At 38.2% G+C, this 23798-nt stretch overlaps 3 protein-coding genes and 2 non-coding genes across 12 annotated transcripts; 1 reads left to right on the forward strand and 4 right to left on the reverse strand.

The window, feature by feature from the left end:
* Window positions 1-95: 95 nt before the first annotated feature.
* On the reverse strand, window positions 96-167 carry TRNAC-GCA. Its single transcript has one exon. It is a non-coding gene; the product is annotated as a tRNA-Cys (tRNA).
* A 610-nt stretch (window positions 168-777) lies between these two features.
* LOC116024902 lies at window positions 778-3692 on the reverse strand. Of its 6 annotated transcripts, none has more exons than XR_004099537.1 (5): window positions 3632-3692; window positions 3249-3329; window positions 1907-2303; window positions 1367-1542; window positions 778-1225 (listed from the first exon to the last, which is right to left on the reverse strand). XR_004099537.1 is itself a non-coding variant. In XM_031265936.1 (5 exons), the coding sequence occupies exons 3-5, from the start codon at window positions 2314-2316 to the stop codon at window positions 1162-1164; spliced, it is 639 nt and encodes a 212-aa protein (XP_031121796.1). In that variant the 5' UTR covers window positions 2317-2345; window positions 3260-3329; window positions 3632-3692; the 3' UTR covers window positions 778-1161. The 6 variants fall into 6 exon arrangements, 5 of the variants coding, with proteins under 5 accessions (XP_031121796.1, XP_031121797.1, XP_031121799.1 ...); XM_031265936.1 differs by having other exon boundaries at window positions 1367-1531; window positions 1907-2345; window positions 3260-3329; XM_031265937.1 differs by having other exon boundaries at window positions 1367-1531; window positions 1907-2353; window positions 3260-3329.
* An 870-nt stretch (window positions 3693-4562) lies between these two features.
* On the forward strand, window positions 4563-4636 carry TRNAN-GUU. The gene has a single exon. It is a non-coding gene; the product is annotated as a tRNA-Asn (tRNA).
* A 376-nt stretch (window positions 4637-5012) lies between these two features.
* LOC116026335 (ureide permease 1-like) lies at window positions 5013-9001 on the reverse strand. Of its 3 annotated transcripts, none has more exons than XM_031267819.1 (8): window positions 8763-9001; window positions 7510-7803; window positions 7156-7294; window positions 6881-7055; window positions 6569-6612; window positions 6357-6457; window positions 5833-6207; window positions 5013-5516 (listed from the first exon to the last, which is right to left on the reverse strand). In XM_031267819.1, exons 2-8 carry the CDS (start codon window positions 7735-7737, stop codon window positions 5364-5366), a joined length of 1215 nt encoding a protein of 404 aa, XP_031123679.1. In that variant the 5' UTR covers window positions 7738-7803; window positions 8763-9001; the 3' UTR covers window positions 5013-5363. The 3 variants fall into 3 exon arrangements, with proteins under 3 accessions (XP_031123679.1, XP_031123680.1, XP_031123678.1); XM_031267820.1 differs by lacking the exon at window positions 8763-9001 and adding an exon at window positions 8670-8748; XM_031267818.1 differs by lacking the exon at window positions 8763-9001 and adding an exon at window positions 8516-8536.
* Window positions 9002-22853: 13852 nt separating this feature from the next.
* Window positions 22854-23769, reverse strand: LOC116024424. The gene is made up of 2 exons (XM_031265317.1): window positions 23389-23769; window positions 22854-23207 (listed from the first exon to the last, which is right to left on the reverse strand). Exons 1-2 carry the CDS (start codon window positions 23767-23769, stop codon window positions 22854-22856), a joined length of 735 nt encoding a protein of 244 aa, XP_031121177.1.
* Between the last annotated feature and the right edge of the window lie 29 nt (window positions 23770-23798).

The following is a 23798-nucleotide window of genomic DNA, read 5'->3' on the forward strand; positions in this document are numbered from 1 at the left end:
GGTGTGGGCAGGGAGTAGCTTTGGTCTGTTATGCTTCTTACAGATATGCTGTTTAGAGCAAGGGTAAAAAGGTAATTTAGGGCAAAAGATAATATAGGGCCCTACCGGGTTCGAACCGGTGACCTCTTGATCTGCAGTCAAATGCTCTACCACTGAGCTAAGGACCCTTTGATTATCTGTTTTATTTAATTATGTATTTAACGGTAATAACATTTCCAAATAGTTTATTGTTTGACCTTGCTTATAGTGTTGAGATGTAGTATTAACAAATATTTGAGTTCAAAGAATGGCTTTGAAGCAGTGAGGGGGACATATAAAATACTATATGTACTCTCATTGTCCGACACACATACTCCACACACAAAATTTTGATGTAAACATTTATTGGGACCCACATAAAAAAATAGCATATCAGTACCAGCCATATTAGGAAGTAAAATTTAGAGAGTAAGATGGAATATTTGGATTGATGTTACAATTGGTGGAAATTGAGATGACAAAACAATGTAATATTGATATTGACAAAACTTTTACGTGAGTGATGAATAATGGAGTAAGAATGATATTATGTGGTAATAGTGGGTTGCGTTGAGAGATATCAAAAAATATTGGGTTAAATTCAATATAGATGGGTGTGTCAAGAACTTGATTAAAAAAATGTGACAGTGATAAATTGATTCGTCGAGGATAGAGAAGAAAGAGAGAGTGTATTTTTAATTCTACAAGTGAGTAATTTTTTGTGGGCCCCATGAGAGAAAAAAACGAAGGAAATGGAGCTGCAATATAATTGTGTTCTTTTTTTGAAATCATAATTGTGTTCTTTAGTTATCAATTATAAACACAACATGTCATTCATGTTCTTCACACTGGATTTTTCACCGGGATTCCAAACTGTGAAAAAGTGCCTTTCAGACAACCTCAAATTTACAGTTTTTAGAGGAGAAATCTACTGTAAAAAGATGAAGATAGCATTGCCTTCTGAAGCAACATGAGCAAATCTTTTGGTTGAAAATCGATAAAATTTTCTACCATCTGCCAGAAGTTATCATTGTTCCCCCATATATTGTGGTAAGATAGATCAACCAGGTAGAGAAAAGTCGCAGAAATGTTTTTGTTTTCTGAGAAGACAATAGAAACCTTCTTAAAATCATGGATTTTTCCTCAAGATTTTTGTCCGGAAGCCTTTTTCGAGCTCTTAGTATGTTGTTCGGGCCCTTTTTCCGCCCTGCAAAACGTCACAAGAGTTTGTTCTATGAATTTCTGGTTTTAGTGTGCATCAGAAATGTGTTAAATCAACAGGGCAATCAACAGGGCTAATACGAGAATATGCTTCAAATGCAAAATACGAGAGAGGAGAGAGAGATACGTGTTAGAAGATCGTCTTCCACAGCAGATTGAATAATTGCACATAAAGCTTTGCCAGGTCGGGCGCTTGCAGCTGCAGCTCGGCAAGGAAATACAGCTACTCCAGGCCAGAGTCTTGCAGTGGCCGCACATCCAGGTTACCGACTTACAGCAGCAGCAACATCGCCTGTTAAACGACTTACAAGGGGCAATATAGGCAGCTTAGCTAATTACAGGAGTCCCGATACCTTAACAACTTACAAAAAAAACAAAGATCCCAGCAATGCAGGAGTTTGGCTGTGAATGATGTCAACAAAATGAATCTCCAAATTATGTGTTTGTATGATATGCAAGGAAGGTGGCAGTTTAATTGTAACGAACATATATCCACAAACAGCATCCTAACACACTCTCTTATAGAAATGCATGTATACATACAAACATACTGGAAAAAACATTTTGGAAGAGCTCTATGCAAAAACGACAAGTGCTAAAAAAACCAGTTAGGGAACAGTTGCGGAGTTGTCTATGTAAATCAAAGACGACAAGGAATGGCACTCACGTTAGAAGGGCAGAAGAACCTTTATGTTCTCCGGATTTTCTCTTCTCTTTCGCTAATTCTACTTTAGTTTGGCTTGATACTGGGCCGTTATCCGGTCCCAGGTCCTCTTTGTTATTCTCTTCTCCTCCTCCTGTGTCTTGAAAGCCTCCCCTGAGACTAATTGATTGCTTGGGCACCATATTTTCTCCAACCATGTCCTGTTCTGCGGGGTTGGGTACGTCCGCGGGGTTGGGTAGGTCTGCACCCATGCCAGGAACTTGACATCTCGTGAAGCTATCAACGTGAATACTGAACAAGGATTCATGGGAAGAGATACTCATTTCCCTTTGCACAGAGGTTCCATCGTCATTAGGATTGTCAGATCCCGCCCTCTCTATGACTTGAACTTGAGGAGCTTCTGTCGGTTGCATGTTCAGCAACAATCATAGATTGGCAACATCTGAAATTCTTGAGTTGGAACATACATACATACATATATATAGATACTAGTTCAAATGCGGATAGTGCTTCCCGTGCGGTCGGTGCAGATTCACCATTAGATATGCAAAAAAGCATCACACAGTATTCAGAAATGCACCACAATGAAATGCACCAATGCACCACACCACACCTAATGGTGCATTTTTGAACACTTTGTGATGTACTTATACGTACCTAATGCTGAGTGACCGCACGGCCACACGAGAACCTGACTATATATATATAAATTATCTCATAACTCTTCAACCTTAATATTACATTTTGATTTAAAAATATTACATTTTTCATCTAAAGTATTACACTTTTTTTCAACCATCAATCAATTTATCAATGATTAGTACTCCGTATTACATTTTTTCACATAAATAATTGTTTAACACTAAATATTACATTATGATTTAAAAAGTATTATATTTTACCACAAAATTTTATTACACTTTTCTCTTTATTCATGATTAGTATTACATTTTCATGCATGAGTATTAAATTTTCATTTAGACCCAACTCAGGTATAAAGATTCGGCATGAGTATTAAATTTTCATTTAGACCCAACTCAGGTATAAAGATTCGTGAGACAGTCTCTATATATATATACATCATATTAACTTTCTTTTTCAATTTCATGCTTAATTCTTTATTTACCATAAGTGTCTCTCTACAGTGAATCCTTAATCATTTTCATGCTAAAGTGAATCCTTAATCATTTTCATGCTAAAGTGAATCCTTAATCATTTCCATTCTTCCATTTATTCAAGAACTAAAATAAGAAACTGGAAACAAATGTAAGCAAAAAAAAAAAAAAAAAAAAAAAAAAAAAAAAAAAAAACCCTAATTGAAAGAAAGCCTTTATAAATTTGCTACCGTAGACATACAGATGAAGCCGCCGGTGGTTGATATTGCCGGTGCCTGCAGTCATCTCCTGCAGCTATTCCGGCAGAGGACCTGCGAAATTATTGAATTGAAAACAAAAAGAAATCGCGAAATGAGATGAAAGGTTCAAAGGATTATACGAATTCAAGAAAAATAAATTTTGAATTTTGTGATGAAACTCAGAATGTGCATTCTTTCTATATCCGCCAGCATCTTAAGACGATATATTATGATGTTTCAAAAAAAAACAAAAAAGACGATATATTATGATTTAGGTTTCATAACATCGTGATTTCATGGTGGGTAAGGAATAAGAAAAACTGAAAATTTTTTGCAGGGTAAAAAGGAATTAGGGTTTTGGAGAAAACGATTACCCCGAATTTCATTAGGAGGAGGTCGGTAAGAGATCAATGGCGAAATGGCCGTTGAGGATGCTGGACTGCTGGGGGCATTTATTCTATTTAATTTAATAAACAGTTTTACTAATTTTAATTTCTAAATTTTATTTCTGGAGTAACAGACACTATAAGCTAATTTTTTTTTCATGAGTCTCAATACAAATATTTACATCAAGATTTTGTACTTAAAAATAAAAATTGAGACTAGAAAATGAAAGTACATATAATATTAAAAGGTTACGAGTTTGATTTTTGTTTGCGTTTCTCAGTCAAAAATTTATCTAATACATACAATTCATGTAATGAATATTTTAAATATATATATATTTTTAGATCATGAGGAGGAGGTATTTCGAGGGTAGGACTCTAACCCCTCTCTCTAACTTTGCATAGGCAGTGCCTATTTGGTCACCGATGAAAAGTTCCTCAATTCTTAGAGGAGGATAATAACTTTCGCCTAATTTATATGATGGTAGACACTTAACATTGTAAGAAAATCAACCCCTTTATTTTGTTCGTGATAAACACTTTGAATGCCTCCCGTCCTTGTTGAGCCACCTAATCGCGTCGTTAATGTGCCGTCTCATAGAATCTCGCATTAGCCCCGACTCATGAATCCATTAAATGACCTCCTTTACATCGGATAAGACACAAATTTATTTATCATACATATTCTTATTTTACATTTTTTTTTTGTTGAAGTGTAAGTATATATTCTCGGTAGTATAACTGTATAAGCATGGTTTGTTAGAGGAGGTGGGGGGGCTTGGGTGAAAGGGTTTACATATCACATTGGTGTGTGCAGGTCGAAAAAGGTAAGGTAAAGACAAAGACATTGCTTAAGGCCAAGGGTGTCTAGCTTGTGATGACCTGGTATTAATAAATATTCTTCCCAGTCAAACACAAAGCTGGAATAGCTCAGTTGGTTAGAGCGTGTGGCTGTTAACCACAAGGTCGGAGGTTCAAGCCCTCCTTCTAGCGTAACTCTAATTTTTCCATAGTTGACCCTACGCGATATTGTGTCGAAAGTTAATGGGCTAGCTTGAAAGTTCATTAATTGAACCCGTCTCATAAGTCAAATAGCCCATGGTTAGAAGTTAGAACCACGAATTTTAAATCCAATCAAAAAAATCAACAAGCCCAACAGCTCAAAATCGTGATAAGCCCAAAACCCAACGTATTGACATCCATAATCTCACTATTTCTTGCATTCAGTTTCCCCTGTCATTACAGCAAGTTTTCCTATTCAATTTCCCCTTTCATAAGTTTCTCTATTCAAGTTTCCCTTCATGGCAGCATATTTTGCAGGCTAGAGAGTTTCTTGGACTAAGGGCCCAAGATAACACTGCACTGCAGATTTTGGGAGAGTGGGAAACAAACAGTTTCTTCACTGATGATTTCACATACAATACATATCAAGAGTTTACCAAACATGGGAATTGCAGAGATTACAAAAGACTTTATATATTGCTTTACATTATTTTGCTAAACTACAACACTAACAATGGTGTGGAAATAAGTGGAGTCCCTGCAAGACATGCACAGCTTTTACATCTTCTTCTTCTCCGAGTTGTCGAAAGGAGACTTTGTTGGATGCATTTGCTCCGACGCCTTGCAGCATATAATCATGCTTTTTGCCAAATGAGAAATCGAAATTTTGTGTATCTACAAACGTGCAACAATGTATTGCTTTTTCGGGTGTGTTACCCTACTTCCGGTGCCCCGATGAACCCATCAAGACACCAACCGCGATGATGAACATAGACAACATGCCAGCAAGAAACATGTATGTTCGTCTTGATGATCTCCGGTATTCTCCGAATAGAATTACTCCCCAGAATGTGCTAACAAGAGGTAATGCCTGAAATGAACAATTACAGTTACTATCTGAGGGTGTGGGCTCGGTAAACCCTCGCCTTGTGACTCTAACTGGCAAAGGACGACGAGAAAGTAAACCAGTTTAGGTTAAAGGTCAAGTCAAACTAGCAAGTAAGTGGCCACATGGAAGTAAATCAGCCTAGATTGTCCATAGTTGATTAGCTCAAACCAATAAGGCCAATAGGCCGCTCCTAATAGGAGTTAAACTTAAAACCTTGAAGTTATCAAGTCAATACTCTGAGCTGGGGTTGCTCCATTATTGATTGATCTATGTGTTACTGTGTTGTAGCTTAACTAACCTGAACTGCATCGGCTGCTGCATATCCGGCTGCTTGACCGCCCATGAATTGGAGACCGTTCCCAAACCCGCACAATAGACCTGCCAACAGCGCCCAACCTCGACCATTCCAATCGGACAGATAGGCCTTGAAGGATGACTTAGGCGCGTTTAGCACAGGGCGGTACAGAAAACTGATGTTGAGAATAATGGCAAGAATGAAACACGAGACTGAGAAGTAGAAAAAAGCAGTATAGACGGTTAAGTGGGGAACTCCGTCTTTTAGAGTGTGCCACTGATCATTTGTTGCGAGGTTGAATGCTGGCGAGAAGAGGGAGAAGCAAACTCCAGAGAAGAATGTTATGACCAAACCAATCACGGTGCCCTTCCCGAAAACCTGCAAGCAGAAACACAAAAACGTTGTTCCTAAGAACTCACACTTCCCATGTTTGGTTTCGTGTAGTCTATGTTCATTTCAAGAAACAAATCGTCCCGGTTAGGGAATATTGCAATAATGCTTGCTAAGATAGAGTCAAGGATGACAACCTTAATTGATCTTTTGTTCTCGAGCTGTATAAGATAGAGTGCTGTCCCAAACTTCGCCTTCTCTACCGAGGCAAGCCCATTCTCCATATCGTTTTTTCCAACTGTGAATGCTCAAATTCACCAACTCAATAAATAGCTAAACCACAAAGACTAAAGTCTAAGGAAACAAGCGGGGTTTTTCAAATTGATAAATTCAACTGATATCACATTACCCGAGTTCATATGAGTCTCGTTGGACGGAGACATGCTCTGGTTCCTAATAACGCAGAACAAAACTTCACATAAGAACTTTTGAACTACTAAATATAACGTTTCTTACAAAATTCAAGAATTAATTGCAGCATACGTATATGGTTACAATGAAGAGAAAGGGAAATGAAAATGCATTTTCGGGGAAGAAATTCCCCAACGAGCTACAAGAAAGTAAGGAAAGCATCTCGAGATTGTGATATATTGTTTCCTTTAACTAATTATATGACAGATGGAGACTAGATAATATCGTTTTTTGCATTAGAGAAACATACTCAGCTCCATATTTGGAATGACCCGAGAAACCACTGAGCTTCTTCTTGTTATCAGCAGCATTGGATGCATGCACAGCAGAGCCTAGACAAACAGCAACCAAGAAGCACCCGACGCCAGGAAAAAGAATCTCGGCTTTGTTGATTTTGTCGTCCAGGAAGTAATTCAGCGTCGTTCCTGTTATGATCACGAGGCGTTCACACGTCAAGCATCAAAATAGTAGCATCAGTGTGCCAAAAAAGGCTATTCATAATCGAGGAAAAGGAAAACCTTTTACCTATGACCACAGTAATGCTCGAACTAACCACCTCAGTAACTGACAAACCAACAAACGCCCAAGCATATTGAGTCGCCAAGTTTCCAAGGCTGAGGACTATCCCACCCGCCATGGCAAACAAGACACTCTGCCAATTATCCTGCAACATTTATCCCTAAAACTATGACTCCAAACCAAAAAGGAAAACGAAAGGAAATAAATAACAAGAACGAGCTCTATTTGTACTAGTTCATTTAGCCCCGGGCAAAGATTCATTATAATATCACCAAGAATGGACACAATCATCACACATAGAGTTCAAATATGCTTAGCCTCCTCCTCTAGTACTACTCATTGGCTACGAAAACCGCTCACCTGAGTGACTTGGTCTAGGAAATTCGGCCTTTCGGATCCAATCTCCCCGAAGGTGAAAGCAATGATCACGGCAGCCAAAAGATTGGTGATTGTATAATCGAGATAAGTATGTTGAGGAAGACGGCCTCGTCTTTCCAGTAAAGTCAAAAGGGCAGGCCATGTTCCCAGGAACAAGAGAGCCAAACACATACAGACTATGGCACCCCCTTTGCTCTCCACCATATACATTTTCAACCCACCAGATAAAAACCCTTCAGGCCAAAGTGTTACTAATGAGGTAATGCCCTCAAAATCCTGGCAGGACAATCACAGAAACATGAACACCAGATATAATGAAATCTGACAATATTCAATATCCCCAATAAACAATTAACCACAATACTGAAGAATTCAACATCCCATAATATATAATGGCTTTACAAGACTGGTTCAAAGAAATGAAGAACAGTATTCAGGAACTAGTAATTGTGGACAAAGACACATGATCTAGACCAGTAGCCACGGTGTGAGAGTTACATCTAATGCGATACACTCCTTCTGGGTGTCAGTCACTGGTCCCCTTCTAATTAGATGGGGGTCACCGTAATGTGAGAGTTAAATCTAATGTGATACGCTCTTTCTGGGAGCCAGACACTAGTCCCCGTCTAATTAGATGCTGAGCCACTGTAATGCGAGAGTTACATCTAATGTGATAAGCTCCTTCAGTGAGCCAGGTAGTGGTCCCCATCTAATTACCCTTCATTGGGGACACCATGATTTACCCTTCATTGGGGTGCGGGGACTCGGGGCAAGGGAATTTCGCCTTAATAGTAAGAAGAAACTATTCCAATTGAAAATTACATGGTTCAGTATAGAATAAGACCATTAAGAATAGAATATGAACTCCAGTCAACCTGAAAGGAACTAAAATCAACAGATCACATCACAACACACATAAGACTTTGAATTTTGGCAACTACCCAGACCTGAATTCAGCAAAACACAAACAAACATAGGAACCACTCACCATGTTGATAATACAACGTAGGAGGAAGAAGAAGAAGGAGAAAACAAATAACAAATTGCAGAAAAACTTGAACTGTTTTGCATAAATATCTGATAAACAACAGAACTAAAAGCATATCACATTTAATATTAATTTAGGAAAAGGATTGGCCAACCACTTGCGAATGATTCCACAAGGATGGTCCACTGCGCGATTCGGAATCGGAATCAGAATCAGAATAGAATCAAATGCTGACACTCCAAGATACCTGGGAAGGGTTCCAAGAATCTGATTTCTCTTCTCAAGACGGATGACCGGAGCGCCGGCGGAGAATAAGGTGGCCGGAGACTGAGGCTCTGAGCTCAAAATCCTAACTTTTGGGGTTGAAACTTTCATGAGATAGGGAAATGAAAAAAAAATTATATTTGTATATATATAGTGCAGAGTGCAGATCTTCCAGGGAATAAAAAAGAATCACCCAGTATTGAGAAAGTAGTGGATTGAGCTTAGGAATCTTAGGTGTCAGATTCCGACAAACGATCCTGTAATAACAGCCTTAATCTTTGACTGTACTCCAACTGCAAAAATGTGGCAACCTTTTTTGACTTTTTCAATGTTGTAATAATAACCGATGAAAATGTACATTTAGAGCATCCTTATCGGTTGGAGTTTTTTCTCCAGTTTTTTGTGGGCTCCAGCTTCCACCTCATCATCCACTATCTCATTCAATTACAAAAACTCTTCTTCACACTAGTTTGAAGTTTTTTCTCAGTTTTTTATGGACCCACAATTTTACTATCTTATATTTTAATTATTTGTTTATTTATTTGATTTATAAATTTATAATTTTAATAAAAAATAAACATATGTACTGGATTAAATAAACACACGTATTGTACTTTAATTTATAATTGTAATAAAAAATATTTAAAATTAACATACGTAATACTTGACTTTAATTTATATATAATTTGTAATAAAAAATAATTAAAATCAACGGCAACCAGCAGTGAAGAATTATGCGTGAACAAAGTCCTTAGGAATTATATGCAAACAACAGTGAGGAAATTATATATGCATGCATTACCTTTCAAAAACATAAAAGATAAAAAAATAAATAAATTCAATTGAGAGTGGGCCAGCTCTCAATCGCCCAGGCTGGACTGCAAGAGACGCCTGACAAAAACCATTCACTTGCAGAGATGAAATTTTGCAAAAAACTGACCACCACATAAGATATGAACCATTGCTTTGTTTCTTCACTGTTCCAAAAACCTCTTAAGAAGCACTGATATGGATGCTCTTATAGGATTTATAGCAACCTTATAAATGTTGTACTCCGTAGATTTTTGTAGATTTTTTGCCAATTATCTAAAAGAGAGAAGCAAGTGAGAAGAGGAAAAAGGAAAAAAGAAAAAATTCTGACAAAAAAATTAATGGAATGTTTAGTTGGGTGTAATTTGTTTGTAAGGCCCTCCACAATAGCCAATTTTGGCACAAAGTTTAAGAGCAAAATCTGAATTAAAGTCTCACAACAAATGGGAAAAGCTTACATGACAATGGGATGATGAGAACTGAATATTGTATTGATTCAATTGAACAATTACAATGATGAGGAATAGGAGATATATATACTAGGGGAGTCTCAAGTAGAGTAGGATAGCTAGTCCTAACGTGACTCAAACTCAGAGAGTCCTAATACTCCCCCTCAAGCGCAGGGTAAACTACTAACCTGAAGCTTGTCCCTAAGAAAAGAAAATCTAGGACTAGGCAAAGCTTTTGTAAAGATATCAGCTAATTGATCTTTTGTGGAAATAAAGTTAACCTGAATATCTCCATTGGCAACCCTATCTCTAACAAAGTGGTAGTCAATCTCCACGTGCTTAGTTCTTGCATGAAAAATTGGATTCGCACACATATAAGTAGCACCAAGATTGTTATACCATAATTTGGGAGTAAGGATGCCATCAATTTTGATCTCACGCAGCAAGGACATGATCCATATAACCTCAGCACAAACATCAGCCAAGGCTTTATACTCAGCTTCCGTGGATGATCTTGCAACTGTCTTCTGTTTCTTGCACACCCAAGAGATAAGATTGGTGCCAAGAAACACTACATACCCACTAGTAGATTTACGGTCCTCAGGACAACCAGCCCAGTCAGAATCAGAGAAAGCATGAAGCTCTCTAGAATTTGACTGAGTTACACGCAAGCCGAATGAGAGGGTGCCTTTGACATACCTGAGCACTCGTTTTAGCTGCTCCCAGTGAGACAATGTTGGAGCATGCATATGTTGACACAATTGATTGACCGCAAAGGATAAGTCTGGCCGTGTAATTGTGAGATACTGGAGAGCACCAGCCAAACTCCTGTATTTCGTTGGATCTTCATATGAATCTGAATTAAGCAATGGAGTTTCGATGTAGAAATAGGAGTGGCGAGAGGTTTACAATCAGTCATTCCAGCCCGTTTCAAGATGTCTGACATGTACCGCTGCTGAGAAAGAATAACACCATTGCTAGTTTTGACTAGCTCAATTCCAAGAAAGAAACCAGGTTCACCAAGATCTCTAATTTTGAAAGCATTAGACAGTTTAGAGAGTAAATCAGACACTAGTAGCTCATCAGTCCCCATTACCAAAATGTCATCAACATATACTAAAAGATACACACATGCAGAACCACGAGAGTAATAGAATAATGACACATCAGTCTTTGAAGCTATAAACCCAACAGAGAGCAAAAAAGTATGCAGCCGATTAAACCAAGCTCGTGGAGCTTGCTTTAAGCCATATAAGGAACGCCTCAACAGACAAACGTGATCAGGCAATTGAGCATCAGCATACCCGGGTGGTTGACGCATATAAACAGTCTCAGCCAAATCACCATTCAAAAATGCATTGTGTACGTCAAGCTGCCTAACCACCCAACCTGAGGAAATAGCCAAACTCAAAAGCAATCTGACTGTAGTGGGTTTCACAACCGGACTAAAGGTGTCAAAAAAGTCCTGACCAGGAACTTGATTAAACCCTTTCGCCACAAGTCTCGCCTTATGCCTCTCTATTGAACCATCAGCTTTACGTTTAGTACGAAAAACCCACTTACACCCAATCACATTCATACCTGGGCGAGGAGGAACTAGAACCCAAGTCTGATTGTGCAAAAGTGCATTGAACTCCAGATCCATTGCCTCTCGCCATTCAAAAAATTTAACTGCCTGAGTGTAGCAAGTGGGCTCGGTAGGACAGGCCTGAGCAGAGAGAGCCAAAAGTGGAGCCACAGACCGACTCCTCGTAGCCATTGCATGGGAGCGAACAGTCGGACATGTGGACTTGCCACGGGGTCGTCCTCTTTGACGAGTAGGAGCAGCAGTGGTGGTGACAGGAGAATCAGCCTGAGCAGAATCAGCAAGAGAAGATGGCAATACCTGTAAAACCGATTCAACCCACGGCTTCTGCACAGAGGGAGGAGATGGCACAGCAACCCTACTAACAAAGGGAAACACATTCTCGTCAAAGTGTACATGTCTGCAGATATAAATCTTATTAGTCGTTAAGTCCATGCATCTGTACCCTCTAAAAGACTCAGGATAACCTAAGAAGACACAAGGAGATGACCGATACGACATTTTGTGACGATTATAAGGACGCAAGTGAGGATAACAAAGACAACCAAACACACGAAGAAAAGAGTATGAGGGAGAAGATTTATGTAACAATAAATGAGGACTGGAATTCTGCAAAACACTAGATGGCATTCTATTAATCAAGTAAACAACAGTTTTAAAAGCAAAGTCCCAAAAACGAGATGGAACAGACGCACGAGCCATAAGAGTAAGACCAGTTTCGACAATATGTCTGTGCTTCCTCTCAACACGACCATTCTGTTCATGAGTGTAGGCACAGGATTGTCTATGATTAATCCCTAACTGAAGAAGAACAGTATGTAACTTTTTGTATTCAGCTCCTAAGTCCGACTGAATAGCCTTAATTTTGTGATTAAATGACCGTTCAACTAAGGCAAGAAACTTGTCAAAAATGGCATACAAGTCAGACTTCAATTTCATAGGATAATACCACGTGTAACGAGAATGGTCATCAACAAAAAGAACAAAATAACGATAACCAGAAGAAGACAAAACAGGAGCTGGTCCCCAAATATCAGTATAAATCAAATCAAGAATATTCGAACTAACAGAGTCTACACGTGGCAAAGGGAAACGAGTAGACTTGCCCAATTGACACGCAGAACACAAAGAAGAAGTACAACGATTATTGCGACTAGAACCACTAACAGAACAAAAAGGAAGAATACGATCTAAGACTCGTTGATGAGGATGTCCCAAACGATCATGCCATACGGAAGAGGAAGCACGGGACGAGATAAACGCACGGGGACTATTTTTCGGAATGGGCAACGTGTAGAGACCACCGCAACTATTGCCGCGAAGAAGAATTGCCTTGGTTGCTATATCCTTCACAACAAAAAAGGATGGATGAAACTCAAAAAAGACTTTATTATCTTTTGCAAAGCGTTGCACAGATAAAAGAGAGGAAGACAAACCAGGAACATGTAAAATATCAGACATCCTAAATACTTTAGACGGGGTAGAAAAAGAAGCATGACCAGTATGACTAATAAGCAAACCTGTACCATCACCAACTCGAAGAGCATCACCACCAGTGTACTCTTCAGATGTAGAGAGCGCAGCAATATCAGGGGTCGCGTGATTTGTCGCCCAGTGTCTAGAATCCAAAGATGCGAGTCAGACACAAGATTCGGCGCATCCTCAGCATATGTTAAATGAGCTTGGAGTCCACGGCCAATTAAAGAAAAACAGGCTGGTGCAAGATGGCCATAATTGCCACATAATTGGCATTGAGGCTGCCAATTACCACCACGTCGCCCACGTGACCTGCCACCGCCATGCGAGCCACGTCCACGCTGCACACCACCGCCCTGCTGCTGCTGGTCGGCGAAAACAGCACCGCCACGTGACTGATTCCCACCGCGGCGATTCGATCCGCCACGCCAAGACCGCGACCGACCTCCACTACCACGCTGGCCAACAAAAGCCGCAGCTGCAGGGGCTGGAACACTGCCATAACTATCACCGGTAGCGAACTCATGCGAGCCAAGGAGATCGGCGAGTTCGGGAAGACGCACCGGCTGACCTCGAACATTCAAAGAGGCTACGATAGAGTGATATTCTGGACGTAAACCTCTGAAAATATACATATTCTGATCCTCCAAAGGAACCGCACGGCCAGCAAGAGCTAGATCTTCCACCATAACTTGCGCACGAGCAATGTAGTCGACGGCGGAGGCATCACCTTGGCGTATTGTTTGCAGCTGTCCAAAAATATGCATAATCCGAGCTTGACTGGAAGAAGCGAGAGCCTGCTCAAGCGCCAACCAGAGATCACGCGACGTAGTGCAACCAATTGCGAGGTACATAACTTCCGACGAAAGTGAAGAGATTAACATGCTAAGGACCGCCTGATCTTGGCGCACTCATGGAGCATGCAGCGGGTTGGGTAGAGCAGCACAACCTGAGGAAATAGCCAAACTCAAAAGCAATCTGACTGTAGTGGGTTTCACAACCGGACTAAAGGTGTCAAAAAAGTCCTGACCAGGAACTTGATTAAACCCTTTCGCCACAAGTCTCGCCTTATGCCTCTCTATTGAACCATCAGCTTTACGTTTAGTACGAAAAACCCACTTACACCCAATCACATTCATACCTGGGCGAGGAGGAACTAGAACCCAAGTCTGATTGTGCAAAAGTGCATTGAACTCCAGATCCATTGCCTCTCGCCATTCAAAAAATTTAACTGCCTGAGTGTAGCAAGTGGGCTCGGTAGGACAGGCCTGAGCAGAGAGAGCCAAAAGTGGAGCCACAGACCGACTCCTCGTAGCCATTGCATGGGAGCGAACAGTCGGACATGTGGACTTGCCACGGGGTCGTCCTCTTTGACGAGTAGGAGCAGCAGTGGTGGTGACAGGAGAATCAGCCTGAGCAGAATCAGCAAGAGAAGATGGCAATACCTGTAAAACCGATTCAACCCACGGCTTCTGCACAGAGGGAGGAGATGGCACAGCAACCCTACTAACAAAGGGAAACACATTCTCGTCAAAGTGTACATGTCTGCAGATATAAATCTTATTAGTCGTTAAGTCCATGCATCTGTACCCTCTAAAAGACTCAGGATAACCTAAGAAGACACAAGGAGATGACCGATACGACATTTTGTGACGATTATAAGGACGCAAGTGAGGATAACAAAGACAACCAAACACACGAAGAAAAGAGTATGAGGGAGAAGATTTATGTAACAATAAATGAGGACTGGAATTCTGCAAAACACTAGATGGCATTCTATTAATCAAGTAAACAACAGTTTTAAAAGCAAAGTCCCAAAAACGAGATGGAACAGACGCACGAGCCATAAGAGTAAGACCAGTTTCGACAATATGTCTGTGCTTCCTCTCAACACGACCATTCTGTTCATGAGTGTAGGCACAGGATTGTCTATGATTAATCCCTAACTGAAGAAGAACAGTATGTAACTTTTTGTATTCAGCTCCTAAGTCCGACTGAATAGCCTTAATTTTGTGATTAAATGACCGTTCAACTAAGGCAAGAAACTTGTCAAAAATGGCATACAAGTCAGACTTCAATTTCATAGGATAATACCACGTGTAACGAGAATGGTCATCAACAAAAAGAACAAAATAACGATAACCAGAAGAAGACAAAACAGGAGCTGGTCCCCAAATATCAGTATAAATCAAATCAAGAATATTCGAACTAACAGAGTCTACACGTGGCAAAGGGAAACGAGTAGACTTGCCCAATTGACACGCAGAACACAAAGAAGAAGTACAACGATTATTGCGACTAGAACCACTAACAGAACAAAAAGGAAGAATACGATCTAAGACTCGTTGATGAGGATGTCCCAAACGATCATGCCATACGGAAGAGGAAGCACGGGACGAGATAAACGCACGGGGACTATTTTTCGGAATGGGCAACGTGTAGAGACCACCGCAACTATTGCCGCGAAGAAGAATTGCCTTGGTTGCTATATCCTTCACAACAAAAAAGGATGGATGAAACTCAAAAAAGACTTTATTATCTTTTGCAAAGCGTTGCACAGATAAAAGAGAGGAAGACAAACCAGGAACATGTAAAATATCAGACATCCTAAATACTTTAGACGGGGTAGAAAAAGAAGCATGACCAGTATGACTAATAAGCAAACCTGTACCATCACCAACTCGAAGAGCATCACCACCAGTGTACTCTTCAGATGTAGAGAGCGCAGCAATATCAGGGGTCGCGTGATTTGTCGCCCAGTGTCTAGAATCCAAAGATGCGAGTCAGACACAAGATTCGGCGCATCCTCAGCATATGTTAAATGAGCTTGGAGTCCACGGCCAATTAAAGAAAAACAGGCTGGTGCAAGATGGCCATAATTGCCACATAATTGGCATTGAGGCTGCCAATTACCACCACGTCGCCCACGTGACCTGCCACCGCCATGCGAGCCACGTCCACGCTGCACACCACCGCCCTGCTGCTGCTGGTCGGCGAAAACAGCACCGCCACGTGACTGATTCCCACCGCGGCGATTCGATCCGCCACGCCAAGACCGCGACCGACCTCCACTACCACGCTGGCCAACAAAAGCCGCAGCTGCAGGGGCTGGAACACTGCCATAACTATCACCGGTAGCGAACTCATGCGAGCCAAGGAGATCGGCGAGTTCGGGAAGACGCACCGGCTGACCTCGAACATTCAAAGAGGCTACGATAGAGTGATATTCTGGACGTAAACCTCTGAAAATATACATATTCTGATCCTCCAAAGGAACCGCACGGCCAGCAAGAGCTAGATCTTCCACCATAACTTGCGCACGAGCAATGTAGTCGACGGCGGAGGCATCACCTTGGCGTATTGTTTGCAGCTGTCCAAAAATATGCATAATCCGAGCTTGACTGGAAGAAGCGAGAGCCTGCTCAAGCGCCAACCAGAGATCACGCGACGTAGTGCAACCAATTGCGAGGTACATAACTTCCGACGAAAGTGAAGAGATTAACATGCTAAGGACCGCCTGATCTTGGCGCACTCATGGAGCATGCAGCGGGTTGGGTAGAGCAGCAGAAGCGGAGGAGCCTTCAGAAACGGGAAGAAAACGATTAGGGCAAGAGTTCGTGCCATCAACGAAACCCATGAGGTCGTGCCCACGAAGAAACGGAATAACCTGCGTCCTCCAAAACAAGAAATTCTTGTTCGTTAGCTTAATGCTAACATAGTGATGCGCAGCAGACAGAGAAGCGGCTGCTGAAGAAACCGCAGAAGAAACGGTCCGTTCGGAAGAATTAACAGAGCCGTCAGCCATTGGAAAATAAACCTAGGCTAGCTGATACCAGATGAGAACTGAATATTGTATTGATTCAATTGAACAATTACAATGATGAGGAATATGAGATATATATACTAGGGGAGTCTCAAGTAGAGTAGGATAGCTAGTCCTAACGTGACTCAAACTCAGAGAGTCCTAATAGGGATATTACTCCTACAAGGTTGGGATTTTGCAGGTTAACAATGGGCCCCACCAGTCATTAATTCCGCGCCTCACGCGTGCGTGAGGCGCAGAATTCGCGCCCGCCTGGGCGCGTAAATTATTATTATTTTTTAAATTTTTTATTTTAGTTTTTATTTTGTTTTTGTTTTTCCTTTTCTTTTTTTTCCTCCCTTCATTTTCTCTTTCCTAATCACACTTACAAAAACACCTCAAAATCTACACCCAAGTTTTAACTATTGGGGAAGGCCTAATAGAATTAGAATTCAATGAATTATTCAATTATGCGGTTTAGTTTGAAGTAACTACAATTCCCTCCGAATGAGGTATTGCAATTCATGGGCTACGATGTAGGAGAGGGAGAAAACGGTTAGTGTATGTCCCTCCACTAATACCCTTTGTCTTTTTCATAATAATAATAATAATAATAATAATAATAATAATAATAATAATAATAATAATAATAATAGTATTATTATTATTATTATTATTATTATTCTTCTTCTTCTTCTTCTTCTTCTTCTTCTTCGTAGTACTGCTGTTGCTACTACATAACGGCACTTTAGTCATTTTGTCACTTTTTATCTTTCAATTCTCTGTATTCCTATTCCAGCATACCAAACACTGTAATTTCAATTTCTACTTTTTTTTTCAACCTTATTCTTTTCCTACGAAATTACAATTCTTTTCGCCTCTGATTCTCTCATCCCAATCAAACGCCCTATAAAGGCATTAGGCACCTTCTATGCATGCAGATTGCTGCACATGCTTAATAATCTGCACAAATTTTCTCTTTTTCCTCCTGAAGTAGACCTTACTCAAAAATCATATTTGCAAAAGAAAAATTTAGCCAAAAACTACCATTTTCCAATAGGTAAAAATCAATTTCTAGTTTTTTTCTTCATAAGAAACTGAACATAAATCACTATAGTTGTTCTTCATATAATAGAATTTAATTTACTTTGTTGTACTCTAATTTGTTCATCTTATGTGTCTAGTTCACTTAATACGGTTTAATTGAAGTTATTTTAACTCAATTTTTCATAATATTAAGTTTATTATTAGTATATAGAATTCATATATTTAAAAACTATATAAAAGATCTATTAAACACAAAAAATGGAATTTAAACATAAATAAATAATACTAAATAAAATAAACAAAGAATAATGAAGAGTTATTTTGACTCATAAATAGTAAATAAGGTAGGTAAAATGGAACATAATGGGTTATATTTAATTTAATATTAACATATAAAATTTATATATTTAGAAACTATGTTAAACGTACGGTTAAATAAAATAAAAATTATAAGAAAATATTAAAGAAAATAAGTAAAAAATAATTTTTACTTCTGAATAGTAAATACACAAACTATGTTGTGGATCATAGATAAATATTTATTTTTAGTATATTGAATACATATTTTTAATGTACTGAAAATTTATTTTTAGGTAATATACCAAATAATGAACTTTAAATACATTAAAACATTGAACATTCAATATATCAAAAATATAAATTTAATATATTATAAATGAATTTTATGTCAGTGGTTCACCTTACCAGATGAATCATGATCCGTGGTATATAATTGTAGTAAATAGACCAAGTAAAATAGAAATAATTGTTATTACTCCAATATTATTGTTATTTCAAAACAAATTTTAAAAATAATTTTTTATACTTTTTAAACAGTTATAAAGTCAACACTCTTAATCATTTCTTCCTATAAGCTAGCTAGCTTTATTATTATTAATTAACATTTAATGCTGTTTATATAGTATTTTCAAATAATTAATTATGTCGACTCATAGCTTCAAATCAATTGAAGACAACTATATCCTCAGAAGCCTAGCTTGAATAACCATTCATCTCTTTAGAATGTGAAGAGGTGGGTTCTATTAAGCCTGCCTTGGTTCTAACCTTTTGTTATATATTCACATTGAATTTAACCATTTACTAATTATAATGAATATAGATTAGATATAGGGGTTAGAGTTCCACCAACATAGAGAGACGATAATATTTATATTATTAATTATGAAAGTGTAGTACAAGTTCGGTAAAACGATGCATAATGGGCTCGAAAAACTTAAACAAGTGAAGATGTCTTAATGATTGTGTAGAGACATGATGCGATCGATCATATGATCCGGAATTTATAACATGGATGATAACATTTAGTAAATGATTTGATATGTCTTTTTGTTGGGTGGTGATTGATGGATGCCCACTTTACAATCTAGACTGACAACTTGCTCGACTTTCCGACTTTTTTTTTTTTTTTTAGTGCTACCGACTCTGTTACAATATAGTATCTGTTCATAAAATACTTTCTCAATCTACTGAAGCGTAAAAAGACAACAACGCCTCCACTAAGACTCAAATCCACTCCTTTCCACATAGGGTGCAACCGAACACCACTCGACTTTCCGACTTAGTACGTGGAAGATCAATCTTAATGTAATATTCTGAATTTATTGTTTTAATTATTAGTTTCATTATTGAACTATCCTATAGCCACATCAACTAATATTTTGATTAATTAGTTTTGTCAACGGGTCAACTATTACCTTCAAAATATATAATTGAAGAAACTTATGTCATCATCATCATCATCCATATATCAATAATGGCCATGGATGGGAGTGAAGTCTCTTTCTTACACTAGGGATTCAAAAATATCACATTCCATGGAGATATATATATATATAGAAATTTCTTGGGACAGAGATTTAATTTGCAGCAGGATGATGTCGATATATGGAAAATAGTGGTTTGGTAGTTGGCTGACATTTTTGCGGTCGAATTCATTTCACACAGTTTATATATATATATATATATATATATATATATATATATATATATATATATTGTAATTTGTGAGCTATTACACACATTCACTGACCAAGTTAGTTTAGGAAGAGTGGTGTCAATTGACAACACTACCCAAAATTTTTAACTTATTACGTACGTATATATTGTTATATACAAATATTTATTTTAATATGTGGTTATTATCCAGCTCTCTCCTACTTCTGGATTATTGATGTACAGTTATCTCTCGTGTGTATATATACAAATAGTTATGAATGAAAATGGTTGCTAGTGTTCTGCGTTCAATTTTGCTCTCGTCTCATTCTCTCGTCTTCTCTCTCTCTCTATATATATACTAGTTTAAACATACAATTTCATAGGATCCACGTGATCAGATTATATTTTGAATTATAACACGTTATCAACATGAGAGCTCTACATCTCGTGAATGAAATGAAAAAAAAAATAAAACAAAAAACAAAGCGTTATAATTCAACCCACGCGAACTCTAGAAGGGTCACTATATTTATTATGCAAAATGTTCACTAGTGACAATATTGAAGATTGTACCATACCTCTTTTTTTTTTTTGAGAGTATACCATACCCTTTCTATACACTCACTTTTGAAAAATATTTTATATTAGAACATATAGACTTTGAATGTTGTTATCTCCAGGGGAGTGACATTTACTTAAAATCAATCTTGAAGATTGGACTTGAATAATATTGAAGATTGAATTTTGATATAATTTTCTTTGATTGAGATTTGATATAATTTTCTTAATTAAAGGGTTTTTAACGAGGCAACTAGTGCAACACATGAATGCATACATACCATGTACTATTTTCTTCACTATGTTTTTTTCCATTGAGTTTTTCTAGTGAAGTTTTTTTAACAAGGCATGAGTATGATATAGTAATGTCAAAACGGGAAAGTTGCAAATAAATATTTAAATAGACATACCCTAAACTCCTGAAGATTATTATACCCTGAAGGTTTAAAATTGGTTTGTTTGTACTCTTTTAACCACTGAATTTTCTTAGGCTAAGATTTTAATGAGACAGCCAGTGTAACACATGATATAACATACTTTGTGTACTCTTTTCCTCGACTGGATTTAATGTTTTCCACTGGTCACTAGGTTTTTCTAGCGAAGTTTGTAATGAGGCATGAGTATAGTGATATAATGGTTGGGGGTTATAAATATTTATTTTAATATGTGGACATTATCCCACTATCCCCTACTTCTATGTTATTGGCAGTTCTTATATCGTGGACCGCGGTCCCAAAACGACGTCGTTTTAGTAAGTGGGAGACTGAGCCCCGTAATTGACACTACAGTTCATTCCAAAAGATACTGCCTCACATTTGTTTTAATATTATCGAATGAAACTGTAGTTATATCAAAATGTAACTGTAGTTTTGTTGAAATGTAATTGCAGTGTATATGAAAAGATACTGAATAACAGTTTCACATTTGTGTTTCATATTATCGAATGAAACTGTAGTTAATCAAAATGTAACTGTAATTGTGTTGAAATGTAACTGCAGTGTATATGAACAGATACTGAATAACAGTTTCACTTTTGTGTTTTTATATTATCGAATGAAACTGTAGTTATATCAAAATGTAACTGCAGTATATATGAAAAGAAAGTGAGTGGCGCGAATTCATCCGTCTGTTTTCATTAATCAAAATAACGTCATTTTGGGACCGCGGTCCACGATATAATTTGCGTGCTATTGGTGTACAATTATCCCGTGTGTATATAGACAAACAGTTACGAATGAAAATAGCTTCTAGTGTTCTGCGTTCAATTTTGCTTTTCTTATCTCTTTTGTCTCTCTTCTCTATAAGTATATTTGAGCGTACAATTTTATAGGATTCATGCGAGATTAAGTTTTTTATTTTACCTACAAAAATATATATAATAGGGTCAACATATAAAAAATATATATAATACTCCAAAAATAATTATAAAAAAAAGTTAACAGAAACACACAAATTGAGATTGAGGAACCGTAAAAGCCATCCTTTTTAAAAATTAGCATTTTCCTCTCTTTTCTCGTATCACAATAGCAATTATGTTCAAGAAATTAGGAATACAACTTTTTACCTTGAGTAATCTTAATTTCTTTCATAACATTGTTAATTTTAGATTAGATTAAGAAGGAATTGAAGAAGTTCAAAAGTGATAATTACTTCTTTAAAATTTTTTATTCCTTTTTTCTTTTTAAATCTCATATTGATTTTAATATAATTGTATGAAATCCAGAAAGAGTTAATTTCTAAATGCCAAATGGAATGCATTATGATTTATAGGAATATACATAAATTAAAGTAGGAATTATGAATTATCTATATATTTATATATAATAGTTATATAAACTAAAATGTTATTTTTATTTTAAACTATAATTAAAATATTAGAGTTTTCAATCTTTTGAACATTTAATAATTATATATTTCATTAATAAAAAGCAATTTTTTGTTGTTAGTTATTTATATTGTAGAGGGAGAGGAATTTTAAAACGAAAAGTAACATTGACTAGTTAAATAGTCCGAAATAAATAAAGATATTTATTAATAAATGGAGTATAATTTATATTTGTGTTTCTATGTCATTGAAAATAATATTAAATTAATACATTGACAGTACTGAATTAAAATGGGGGTTCCATCACTGATTATACATGAATACAGTTTACTCAATGTATATCTTTGAATAACCTAGTGGGATAGTTCAAGTGGCAAGTGAGCTCTCTTTGTGGAAAGAATTTCAGGAGAACCTGGGTTTAATTCTTGGAAGTGACAACTTGCTCATTCTCGTAAATTTACCAAAAATATATATATCTTTGAATAGTAAATACAAATTTTTCTCGGGATCTAAAAAAAGGGGTTAATTTTTTTTTGGTGAGGGAAGGGACCCGAAGGTCCCACTAATTAACGTCGCCTACATGTCGACGATCCCATAGCATCGCGATTCAGCAAACCACTTAAACCATCCGGCGGGTGATCGAGAACCGTCGTGCCCCAAGCCGCATTTTGCCCCATGTTTGCTAGGAAATCGGCGCACTGATTACCTTCACGTGAGACATGCGTAGTTTTTATCTCTTGGAACTGGTTCATGAGTGAATAACAATCTAAGATAAGCGTGGAACCGCTGGGATCTCCCCTTGGGCCGTTGTCGAGAGCCTGAACTAAGGCTTCGGAGTCTGTCTCCGCAATGATATGAGTGAACCCCCGAGTTTTGGCAATGATCAATCCGTCAGGAAGCCCCAAAGTTCTGCCAGGAAGCTATTTGTGGCTCCGATATTGGTCGTAAACCCAATCAACCAGCGCCCTGTGTGGCCTCGAATGATCCCCCCGGCACTTGCTAATCCCGAACTAGCTTTCAGAGCGCCGTCTGTATTAATTTTAACAAACCCAGGTTGAGGCGGTGACCATGAGACCCAAAGTTGCCTCGCCGTCAACGGACCAGTCCGTTTGAGGAGTAGACGTTGAGCTTCCACCGCTTCAGACGTTGCTTTTTCACAATCATGGTTGCTGGGAGGAGCGTATTCTTAAAGACGAGGTCGTTCCTATTTTTCCATATGTTCCACAGGATATAGGGAAAGATAATCCGCCAGCTAAGCCCCAATCCGCATGTCTGGTTGTTGATGCATGCCTTTTCCATCCAGGTAGACAACGGGAGGTGAAAGCTTGAAGCGAAGTCCGTCGGCGGGGAAGACGCAGCCCAACAATCTGTCGCTATCTCACATCTTCTGAAAATGTGATCCAATGATTCCTCCTCGACTCCGCATCTCTGGCAATCTGCTGCATCAGTAAGATTACGGCGCTTACGTTCAGTGTTGGTCATCAGCCCGTTTAAAGTGATTTTCTAGAATA

This window comes from Ipomoea triloba, chromosome 7, assembly GCF_003576645.1.
Source record: "Ipomoea triloba cultivar NCNSP0323 chromosome 7, ASM357664v1".
Lineage (NCBI taxonomy): Eukaryota > Viridiplantae > Streptophyta > Magnoliopsida > Solanales > Convolvulaceae > Ipomoea > Ipomoea triloba.

Excerpts from the sequence above, each read along its gene's own strand:
- LOC116024902 (XM_031265935.1), bottom strand. The coding sequence starts at position 3,303 with ATGACTGCAGGCACCGGCAATATCAACCACCGGCGGCTTCATCTGTAT. Across the intron at positions 1,532-1,906 it reads GGTTCTTCTGCCCTTCTAAC|GCGATGTTGCTGCTGCTGTA; the intron begins GTGAGTGCCATT and ends GTCGTTTAACAG. Across the intron at positions 1,226-1,366 it reads GGAAGACGATCTTCTAACAC|GGCGGAAAAAGGGCCCGAAC; the intron begins GTATCTCTCTCT and ends GACGTTTTGCAG.
- LOC116026335 (XM_031267818.1), bottom strand. Across the intron at positions 6,613-6,880 it reads CATTCCAAATATGGAGCTGA|GAACCAGAGCATGTCTCCGT; the intron begins GTATGTTTCTCT and ends CTGCGTTATTAG. Across the intron at positions 5,517-5,832 it reads CAGCAGCCGATGCAGTTCAG|GCATTACCTCTTGTTAGCAC; the intron begins GTTAGTTAAGCT and ends TGTTCATTTCAG.
- LOC116024424 (XM_031265317.1), bottom strand. The coding sequence starts at position 23,769 with ATGACCAACACTGAACGTAAGCGCCGTAATCTTACTGATGCAGCAGAT. Across the intron at positions 23,208-23,388 it reads TCTACTCCTCAAACGGACTG|CTTCCTGGCAGAACTTTGGG; the intron begins GTCCGTTGACGG and ends AGCCACAAATAG.